General features: G+C 39.1%; 1 protein-coding gene across 3 annotated transcripts in view; it reads right to left on the reverse strand.

Annotated features, from left to right (window-relative positions):
* LEF1 (lymphoid enhancer binding factor 1) overlaps window positions 1-12283 on the reverse strand; it is a 248260-nt gene that overhangs the window by 210938 nt on the left and 25039 nt on the right. For all 3 annotated transcript variants that reach the window (XM_030190796.1, XM_030190798.1, XM_030190797.1), the window contains exon 3: window positions 11037-11173. In XM_030190796.1, the coding sequence (XP_030046656.1) occupies window positions 11037-11173 (137 nt within the window). The remainder of the gene's footprint in view (window positions 1-11036; window positions 11174-12283) is intronic.

Here is a 12283-nt window from a genome sequence, read left to right on the forward strand (position 1 = left end):
TTCTGTGTAAACCAAACGCCTGCCTCAGGGGTCAATTCCACCAAACTACACTAAGTGCATAAGTTCTGCTCCACTTCAGACACTGGATTTCAAACTCTATGAGCGGACTACTATTGTTGTGTTATGCCACTACATACATTCTGTGATTTAAGACCTATGCACTTACCCCCGGATTCTATATAGAGATCCGTGCTGAAATCCAAGTGTATTCTGTAACAACACACGTAACTTAGTTGGCGTAACAAAACAATCAGCATTGATAACAGCACTTAACAATAATGGGCACTAGGTGGCAATAATTAGAATTTACACGCACAACTCACTATATGCACCTAACTTATAACGTGCGCAGCCAAAAAGGGGCATAGTTATGGACGGGGAAATGAGCGTTTCATGAGCATTCCAAAATTTACATGTGTAGTTTTAGAATATTGCCCAGTGGGACTAAATCTATGTGCCAGGATTTATGCCATGTTTTCCTTGGCGTAAACTGATGCGTGTAGTTTTAGGTGCTGGAATACCAACTAAGTGCATTCTATATACCGTGCCTAAACCTAGGCACCACTTATAGAATACGCTTAGGCGAAAATGTTTTTCTTGCGGATTTTTTAGGCGCCGTATATAGAATCTCTTAATGTAGTTTGGCAGAATTGACCCCTGAGACAGGCGTTTGTTTACGTCGAAACACAGCCCGTGTCGGGTCATTATTAAAGTGCGCTTGGTTCCACTCTTGAGAGCCCTTTGTGCTTTTTTCTTGGACTTGCTGCAGGATGCCTACGCACGCTCCGCAGTACGCCACTGGAAAGCTGCATCAAGTGTGTGCTAGCGTCTAATGCAACTTAGTAAAAGGAAGTTATATCTATTGGGAGATACTTTAGTTTGGAGCCTCTATGCAAACTGCACTCCAGTCAGGTCAGTTTCATAAACTGCTTCAGATTAAGTATTCAAAGCATCTACTTGTTCCTGATCAACAGCTGGAGTTATTAACATATCTTAAAACACCATTAATACACATTATTCTAGGTCCAATTGTATCATGTGAGACCTGCAGAAAAAAGTAACACAGTTAACAATGGTAGCGCATGATAGCAACTCTAGTTCTTAATAGTGTTAAAAAGAACGGCCGTTCTTGGAGGGTAACAGGAAAGGGGATGGGTTGTATATATAAAAATGGACGTCGTAGACTCATCCACACATGTTCCTTATTTGAGCCTTGAAAAAAATAAGAAAAACCAATACAGTATAAAAAAAAATTCTAGCAGATTTCTTATTAGCTCCTAAACTACTGCAGGATTTAAGCTAAAATTGGAAACAAATCCATGTGCACTCTACCAATGGATTTTTAAACGTAAGCCCTTAATATCTGTTACCCTTCAGACTCGATGGCTTCACTATGGGAGTGCTCCATTCCTCCCATACACCCCTGCCCCACTCCCTCCTGCTTTCACTGGGCTATACTAGAGCAGAGGCTGGCGTGCGGAAGGAAACTACCCAAACAAGATGTTGGCAGAGCAGGCCCTTGTACTGCACAGCATGCGACCTGCTAACCTTTCCTGATGTCAGAGTGTGTTTAAATAACCACCATATGGCAGAGAATAAGGCTGGAACAAAAGATGCAGTCATCAGTTTCAGCTCAACATTCCAGGATCCTAGATTCCTAATCAGCCCTCACACACTCCATTGTGCTTCTTATCCTGCCCTCACCCCCACCCCACCAACACACACCCACCCTCTTATATAAGGCTCTCTTCTGGAGACCCTGCAGCGCAATTAGGTAAGGGCAAAGGAAAACAACTGACTCCCCCTCTTACAGAAAGTCTCTGTGCATTCTGGAATGCGTTTAGGGAGTTCAGAAATAAACTTTTGACGGGGCTTTTCATCCCAGTGGGATTCCAGCAGATTTCACGCTTGTTTTCTTGCTTTCCAGCTCTTGAGGCTAGAAGTTTTAGCTCATCTACCCAACAGACAAAAACAGTTTTACCATCCAAGTATGCCAAAATATACAGCAAATTCATCATTAGGAGAAAATCATGTTCTAATAGTTATTTTTCTTCTGTAATTTGAGCACTGGTGTATGGGAGGAACTGGAATTAGCTTACTCCAGGGCGCCTGGGAGGAAGCGCCATGCAACCAGAGCAGTTCTGTATATCTAATTTAATCTAATCTGGTATTTCTATACCATCTATTTGGTTCCACAAGGGACCACCCAATGTGGTTTACAATGAAGCTATATACATACATATATATATATATATATATATATATATATATATACAGGTAACAACTATACTCAAAAAAATTAGATAATGCATAATCAAAATTCACAACTATACATACATACATTTTTAAAACAATCACAGTTAATATAGCACATTATGTGGAGTAACAGAAGATACAGTGACCTGCCCAAGGTTATAAAGTGCTTTGTGGAAGTAGGCAAGATGAGAGGCTGAGATAAGTGAAGAACTAAAAAGAAAATCCCCAGAGAAATTAACCTGCTATCAAACAGGATCATCCACTAATAATTAATGCCAACTTACACCATTAATGTGCGCCATTTGCCACAGGGTCCATTTTATACCAGAAGCCCTGAAGTAAATAAATGTACATTACTCATGTTAATGGGTGTCAGTAAGTAACCCCCAAAATGAATCAAAAGGAAAAGGAAGAGGGACCAGAAATACTTTTTAGCCTACTTTCCCAAGGGAAAAGCTTACGAGATCACTGTTTGTATATCTGTCTCTCTCCTCCCACCCCTCAATAATTTTGTTTGGTGCACTATCCATAACAATTTTTCAGGCCTTGTCTGTGGATTCAGATATGACATTTTTTTTTAAATTTGGACTCCATGCATATCATTTGGACACCTTCTGTAATATGCAAGCACTTGTAAGAACATGAGAAAATCCATACTGAGTCAGTCAATAGACCATCAAGCCCAGCATCTTTTCTCCACCAGTGGACAGCCTGGGTCACTTGGAAGAAGCCAGCTGTGGGTCCATTAGTTCTGCTGCAACTTCTTGTTGTCTAGGTCCAGATTCACAACCCTAATCTACACAGAGCTCTTCTGTAGCTCACAATGATCTATAGAGGATGAATGCAGCTACTTTATCACTGCCCTTATAGTCTGTATTCACCCTATGAGCACATCAGCTACAGAATAGAATAATCATAAATAGACAGAGTCAAACGGTATCCTAAATCTTGCTCTCAGTGTAATTACCACAATATCTACATGAAGAAATTAAACCTGGATTAAGAAATAAAGAAATGATCTGAGTCAAACTCAATCATCTATGTGCATTTGAATCAGCACAATGATGAATTGAACCAGGCTGCTACTTTGTCCATCTTTAAAGAAAGGGAAACAAAGGGGCCGATACTCAGACCGCCGGAGTTAGCTGGGCTGCCTCTCAGGGTTGGCGATGAACCCGGAAATTCAATGCCAGGCTGTATCTGTGAACTGGCATTGAATTTGGGTTTTTTTTTGGGGGGGGGGGGGGGGTGGTCTGAACATAGCTGATTAAGCTGATAGTCATTGGCTGACCGGCTAAGTTATAAGTAGCAGGTCTATCTGGCCGTTAAACTTAATTAGTCAGCCAATGAATATTGGCGCTGGCAAGGTCACACAATAGTGCCAGTAACCGGGCTAGCTGCTAAGGGAAAGATTTTATATATGGTGCCAAAAAAAAAAATCGGCGCTGAAATCAGTGGCGACTAAGCGTATTCTATAAGTGCCTAGAGATAGGTGCTGATTATAGAATACGCTTAGTTGATATCAGCACCTAAAAGTACTCACATCCATTTATACCAATGAACAATCCCGGCAAGTAGATTTACATGCAGTGGACCATATGCTATAACTGCATTTGTAAATTTCAGAACGCACTCAAAACAACCATTTCCCTGCCTATAACCATGCCCCTGTTTGCGTTAGAAGTTCAGCGCACTTCATTACAGAATACGCTTAGTGAGATGTGCGCGTAAATTTTAATCCATGCCAATTAGTGCTCATTATTGCTTGTTAAGTGCTTTTATCAGCACTCATTAGCTTGTTTAACCTTGTTAAGTTACACGTGTCATTATAGAATCCACTTGGATTTCGGCGCGGATCTCAAGGTCCACTATTTAGAATCTGGGGGTAGGTGCTACTATTCAGCAGAGATAGCTGGCTATCTCGTGCTGAATATTAACGCTTAAGCCAGTTAAACAGTGCTGAATCAGGTAGAAAGAATGTACAAGGAGTTAAAATTGTGGATCAGGGCTAATTACACTGTGCTAGCACACCAGAGTCCTCTTTCCTCTTGGTAGGAATGGGTCACCTCTGCTCAGACACCCTTCTAATTTCTGGGTACTATTTCAAATTCAGATAACTTTATTGGCATGACAATTTTACATTATGGAGGTCATTTTAGAAAGTTTGTGCAGCATTTGCATAAGCGAGCAGCAGGTTTATGTGTGTAAATGGCGTATGGCAACTCCACAGCATTGCACATACAGTTTTCAAAGTAGTGTGTTTTGGGTGTGGTACGTGAGCATGAAATGTATGAATTTTCTATTTTGCAAAACAAATACACATCTACTTCATAAAATCTAGAGGTCAGCATTTATACCTGCTCCAAGGCATACAAGTCAGCTACTCATTTGGATCTGAGGTTTGAATGAGTGATGGAGCGTACCTGTGCATACCTTTCTGGCATTAAAGAACCACCAAGAAAGAGTTTTCTAGCTTGGGGGGTCCTTTTACTAAGGTGCGCTGAAAAATGGCCTGCGGTAGTGTAGGCGCGTGTTGTGGGCGCGTGCAGAATTATTTTTTAGCGCACCTACAAAAAATGATTTTTTCCAAAAATAGATGTGCGGTAAAATGAAAATTGACATGCATCCATTTTGGGTCTGAAACCTTACTGCAAGCCATTCACCTAGCAGTAAGGTCTCATGCGGTAACCGGGCAGTAATGGTCTACACGCATCAAATTCCACTTGACATGCGTAATAAAAAGATATTTTTCAGACGTGCGCCAAAATTGAAATTACTCCAAGGGCCACGCGGTAACCGGGCACTAACTCCAATTGGCGTACGTTGGGTGTGTGTAGGCGCTTAGGCAGCTTAGTAAAAGGGCCCCTGGATGTCCATTTTTGTAAAATCTGACATTTAACACACAGAGGGGACAATTCTATAACTTGCCATATTTTACTATTCGACCAAATATGAATAATGCAAAATATTATTTGGCCAAATATGAATAATGGGCACTGAGCTTAAACATAACAAATAATAAAAGAAGCAAGATGAAATCAGAGATCAAGTGTTTATTTCAATAGGATTTAGCACAGAGGAGCCCCGGATTATTCATATTCAAATTTAAATTGCTATTTGGCTGAATACAAATAACGTATACAGGGCCAAATCGAATATGAATATTCAGTACAGCCATAATCCCTGGGATTCTATACATCACAACCTTAATTTCCATGCGGAAATCGAAGCATATTCTATAATAATGCATGTAACTTGTTTAACTAGCTAATCAGCGCTGATAATTGGATGTTAACAAGCAATTATCAGCACTAATTGGCATTAAGATTTACACACACAACTTGCTAAGTGAATTCTATAATGTGGTGCACGTGAATTCTAAGTCACATCGTTGAAAAGGGGGTGTGGCCATGGGTGGGGCACGGGCATTTCTAAAATTTATGCGCGTTGTTATAGAACCCGTTCTGCGCCTAACTTAGGCATCAGGATTTACCCAAGTAAAACACTGCATAAATGGCCGTCTCTATAAATTTGGTCACGTGGAGAGGCGCTCGGCATAATTCTATATGCCATGTGAAAATTTAAGCCTATTCTATAATATTTTGGCGTACTATTGAGAATACGCCTAGGAATATTTTTTCCACGTGGAATTTTCAGGTGCCATATATAGAATCTATCCCTGCATGCATAGCATCAACACAATGATGGCTTCAGGTTGTTATAGATTATTAGCTCAAAGTTGCGTTGGGAAGCAGAAATATAGGCATGCCCATTTACAACAGGTGCATAAAATGGGTCCCTGTGGTAAAATGGCCTGACTTGTTGTAAAATAACCCATCTTAACGATAGTCCACGCTGACTTCCATCCTAACGTTACGTATATTGGAGACTTAGTATATGCAAATCTCATGCATCTTCATCGTGAGTCTGAGTGCCTGTGGGGTCTCCAGAACAGGTCTGGGAAGCCATGGATTAACGTAAAAATTAGAAAGAAATTAATTAGAAAACAGTAATAGCAACACTAAAGTAAATTATAGGGTATAGAAAGAATTATCAACAGATACAACAAGCTGTATTATCCTCTCAACAGAGAGCATAAATGTCACCATCACTTTTTTTTTTTTTACTATTTCATTTACGTAGCTCCTGTGAATCATGGAGAATTATGTAGATAGTAATTCACACGTACGGAAAGTCAAACATGACATCAGAATAATGAATAATTTGTGTCTTCTGCTATCAATGGAATTGGGGAGTGTCATGAGAAAAACAGCCAAAGGTATAATAAACCTAAAAACAGCGAGGGTAATATTCGGTGACTCAGCTGCCACATAAAGATATTTGGACAAGTTATGTCGAATTTCTGCCAGCCCTATCTGTAGAAGTTGGACCACTGGTTATTTTTGGGTAGGGGTTGGATTTTTTATTATTTTTGGGTAGGGTTTTTTTTTATTTTTTTAGTTATTATTTAGCTCGTGCTTTTTTCAGTTATAGCTAAAAGGTGGCTTGCATTCATGTACACTAGGGGCCCTGTTTACTAAACCACACTAGCGTTTTTAGCGTGCGCTAAACACTAGAGTCACGCATATGCTCCTATGGGTGACTTAGCATTTAGCGAATGCTATAATCATTAGCGAGTGCTAAAAATGCTAACGCGCCCTTAGTGCTGCTTAGTAAACAGGGCCTCAGGTATTTTACAGTACAATATGGGATTGTGAACTTAACAGGTAAAGTTATCCATTTTTTGAGCTAGGCCTGCAATTTGCACAGTTCCTGCACTGATAATAGAATGCGTACATGGCAAATATATTTTTGCTTATTTGGGCTTTTTCCCCAGAATTTTGGGCTTATTTCAGTTCATTTCATATATTTGTTCTAATAAAAATAATTGTGATGTGCGTTAGAAGTTTTAACACATACTAACCAACTTAATATATATTAATTCATAGGTTAGTGCATGTTAAATTGGATTTACTGTACACTAATGGCCTCTTATTAAACCACACTAGCAATTCCCAATGTGGCAAATGAGAGGAAGCCCATTCAATTCTTATGGGCTTCCTCTCAATTTTCCACATGGGAATCACTAGCGAGGCTTAATAAAAGAAGCCCTAAATATTTTTAAAGGAGCGCTAACAAACTGGATGCATGCTAACAAATGCACATCCTAATGAATCAAGTTATCCACATTGTGGCTGTATATCGCTGCTGTCTGCTAACTTTGGCCCTTCATCAGTACAGATACATTTTTGCATGCAATCAGCACCTAATGCCAGCCATGTAAGTGCTTTTGAATATTGACCAGTCAATGCTTAAATTGTCCTGGCAAAAGCATTTGCTGTATCTCTGAAACTGTGTAACAAATGCATACACTATTTTAATGTATTTAATATATTTATTACCCACCCATCGCCTTGCTACGCTACTGAGAGGCTGACATTAATACATACATAAAAATAAAAACATTAGAACACATTAATACAATCAAACACAAAATAAACTAAAGTATAAAACCAAAATGTTATAAAATCTACATAGGAAAAGCAGTGGCAAATAAGTGAGCTTTCAGTTTCTTTTGCTTGCAAAAAAGCAAGAATTTAGTTTCTTCACACAACTCCAACAGCAGAGCTTTCAACAATTCTGGCCACTTGACTGAAAAAAACAATCTTGAATTTGTTTGCATTTTTCTAACTTTAGAAACAGTAGGAATAGCTCAGCTCTTCCTGAGAAGAGTACAAAGGTCTTAATGGATTATATTTCTATATTATGCAAGCTAGTTTCAGAGCAAATAGCCCTAAAAATCATGCAAATATGATATTTGATCTGTAATCAACATGGAGATTCAAGAATGAGTTAATATGTTCTCTTCAATGTATGCCTCAATCATCCAAACAGCTGCATTTTGTGCCAATTATAAAGATTTCATAACAAAATCCAGAAAACCAACATACAAAATGTAAGTCAAAATGGGTCATCATTAATAGGGCTGTAGGGTCGGTAAACCAAACCTTCGACTCCAACTCCGACTCCTCTGTTTTTCTACTGTCTGACTCTATATCTGACCAATATTAGGCTTTAAATTTTGTGTCCTGGATCTAAAGTACTGGTAAATATTACATATTTATCAGTATTTTAGGATCTTGGACAAAGAAAACTAAAAAATATTAACTACCATATATTATGCTGTAAGTTTTTATTTTGAAGCTGGAGTCGGTACATTTTTACTGACTCCGACTCCACCAAATTTGCTTCCAACTGCAACTCCACAGCCCTGCTAATAACTGCACTAACAGTACTAAAGCTATCCAAATCTAGTAAGGAACAAGGACTATGTACCAACCACATCTTTAAAAATATTGTACAGAAAATGACATAGTAACCGAGACTATTATCTTTCCTAAGTACTGCACTCTATCTTTAATTGGAATCTGCTTCAAGCTTATCTAGAAGAATAAAATTCAGATTGTTACAAATGACCAGGGCTTCAGTTTTTTTTTCCAACTCGAAGCTAAGACATTAAAGTCACTTTTACAAATCAAGGAATTGAGAGTCAACAGACATTGGAAAGGGAGCAAATAATATACCATCTGAATACAGATGGAAACAAATAAAATATTTAAGTTCTTAATTTACAAAAGGCAGCACAAGTATGTTAAGATGGAAGGCAGATAACACCAATCCTCTGGAGACACCCTTCTATCGAAGAGATCAGCCACAAGACGTGGAGGAACGCTCAATCCCTACGGATGTAATGTACACAAATCAAGGGGTAGGGTGGGTAGGCTGTTCCAAAGGACAATTACAGTTAGAAAACAAGGACTGGTTCAATCACCAAATTCGTAACAACTCAGAACACTTCTTTTGGACACGATATTGAAGTATTAATTTTTTCAGCAAAGAATTATTTCTTTGTAGCCTCTAAAGACCTAGTAAGACTTTGTCAATTCATTACCTACCTGCCTACCTAGCAGTACAGGTTTCTGTAAAAATACTGGCTCTTGTACGGTAAATTTGCAATCAAATGTTTTAATGTCTATATAAATAAACCCAATTCTCATTTAGGGGGTTGTTTACTAAAGCTTAGCTCAAGTAATCTGCAGCAGGGCCCATAGGAATAAAATGGGCCCTGCTGCAGATAACTCGAGCTAAGCTTTAGTAAACAGGGGGGTTAGTCAAACTATTTGTTGGTTTGCTGTAAAGTGATCAGATTTTCCCTCAGATAAATGTTGCATAAATAGTATATACCGTGTATAGTGACTCCCATATTCTCCCCATTCCTAGTATACTATCCTTACAAAACAGCTGCCTGCTTTAGTGGGTAGTATGGGCACCTACACGGTTAGTGCATACTAAAAACGCTAATACATCCTTAGCACTGCTTAGTAAACAGGGCCCTTAATCGAAATGCAACCCTAAAAAAAAGAATAAAAAGCAATGAAAAGATAATATAAAATACAAACTTAAAAATTACAAATTAAAGAACCTAAAACAGCCTCCAGAATAGCTATAAACAACCTTACAGTTTTCACAGCCTAATGTGGACTTACGTATCTTCCTATGCGCTATTCTCTGTGCACCCAAAGTGTGCTCGTGTGCAACCCAAAAGGGGGTACGGCCATGGGAGGAGCGCTCCAAATATTTAGGAGCAGTGTTATAGAATACTGGGGTTATGCGCCAAGATTTACGCCAGGTTTCAACCAGTGTAAGTCCTCACGCCCAAAGTTGGGTGCGGAAATCTGCTGTAAGTGCCAGTCTATAAACAGTACTCAGCCTGAAGCGGCCCTTATAGCATAGCACTTAGAATGAATTTTTCCCGGCACCTAAATTGGGAGTGCAGTTTACTGACTCTGGCCCAGATTGCAAAAATATAGGAACACTCTTTTTATAGTTTAAGAACCCTTGTCTGTATGAACTCTTTATAAAATTACCCCCAATATGAAGGATTTGCCTATTTTACTCATAGGAAAAATTAAACTAGCTTCAACTGTACACCAACAAAGCCTTGTACTGTTAACTATCACAAATCTCCAAGCCCCTATTATCCCTACAGAGAAGACATCCGCGCCTACAGACTTAACACTTCAATACACAAGACATCAAAATAATAATGCCATCAACATGCATTGACTTAAGCTCCACTGAAATGAGATCTGGGTTATTTCATGATAATGCCATAGCATACCTTAAGAAACAGGGGCCACAGTGTTCAAAAGTGCCCTCTGGACACTTCTTAGGGTATTCTTAACACACTGAACCAAGAGGGCCACTAGAAGACCAACTTATTATTACCAGCTTCTTTTTTTTTTTTTTTTTTTAAGAGATAGTCCATGAGGACAGTGAATGCACGTGACATTTCATGGTAAGGTGCAGAATTCTACCCTGTGGAAAACTAACACAGTCAAAAGCATTAGAGCTTCCTCTGGCATCTGAAAGATCTCTCAGAATCGGGTTCGACCATCAAGCATGTGCACAAGTTCACCAACTAGCCAGTTCCGATTACAACTTGTAGAGCCGATTATATCCAGTACTCTCTTGCTCTATATTCTCCACCTGATCCCACACCAGAGGAAGGCCACACAGCACCCCTCCATTAGTCTCTTCCCTCCCTAATTACCCACATAACAGCAGCTGCTTTTCACCCTCCTGGTGACTATACCACTTGTTCTCACAGAACAGTTAAGCAGCTGCTGGTTGCAGGACCTGAGATTTTTCACACTTGGCTTAGGAGAAATGCAATATATGTAACAGATGAGAACTCAGCAATAAACCACCATACTCACTGTTCTTGGAATGGGTGGTGACAGGGAGCCATTGGACACGTATAGGTCGTTATTCATATTTGGCATCATGATATATCCGGAATACCCCGAGTACGAAGGACCCTTGCTGTATAAACCACCATCTGGATGCTTTCCAGCTTAAAAAAAAAAAAAGTTTGAAAAATTAAAAGGTTAAATTTTGCTTTCTTTTCACACCAGTTTTTCTGATCATATATATATATAGCCACATTCTCACACTAATAGAGCCCCATCCACACTGTGCACCCAGGCCTGGATTTATGTGTATTGTGCTCCCTGAGCTGTAACATTTACGGGACTCCCTCAATTAAATAGGGGGCACATTATAGATTTAATAGTTTTCCATACTACTGAATCATTAGGCCCTAAGCTGTAGCTTATCTAAGCTTATACCTAAATCCAGCCCTGTATACAACTGTCCTCATACCATGCTACTATGACCAGCTTAGCTCAACTGGTGATGCATAGCCAAAACTAAGAGGCAAAACCAGTGTGTCCTCAGACAACAGCTTCAAAGACCTTAATCAGGATTTTTAGCATTTTTTCTATAAAGGAGCCATCTAAAAAACACTTTTACATTGCGGCTAGCTGGTTACCCATGACACTGTTTATTCTTTCATATTTCTCACAGGGGCAACGGTTGTTCTACCTTTCCTGTAATGGGTTTTTAAAAAGGGGAGGGTTTAAGAATTACAGACATTGATGTTACCACTTTTAATAGGCACTTTAACAAGTAGCATCTTGCCTTGTGATGTTATAAGCATAAGTTTGTTTAGATATGACAATAGATATATAAATGGAAAAGGAAGGAGACGATAAACAATTCTATATTGCATGACCATTGAGAACGCTAAAGATTATTCCTACCATATTGTATTTCTAATTCTTAAATGGCTCTTTGTTGTATGTTTGGTATTATTCTAATTAAACTCAAAGGGCCAGATTCTATATATGGCGTCTAAAAAAAAAGGTGTGAAAAATCAGTGCCGACTAAGCGTATTCTTTAAGCGGCACTTAGATTTAGGCACAGTATACAGAATATGCTTAGTTGATATCTCAGTGCCTAAAACTACGCACCTCCATTTACACCAATGAAAACATGGCGTAAATCCCGGTGTATAGATTTAGGCGCACTGGGCTATATTCTATAGCTACACATGCGAAGTTCGGAATGCCCACAAAATTCCCATTTCTCCACCCATAACCACATGCCTTTTTGCCTGCATGCA

The sequence above is a fragment of the Microcaecilia unicolor genome, chromosome 2 (genome assembly GCF_901765095.1).
Source record: "Microcaecilia unicolor chromosome 2, aMicUni1.1, whole genome shotgun sequence".
Taxonomy (NCBI): Eukaryota; Metazoa; Chordata; class Amphibia; order Gymnophiona; family Siphonopidae; genus Microcaecilia; species Microcaecilia unicolor.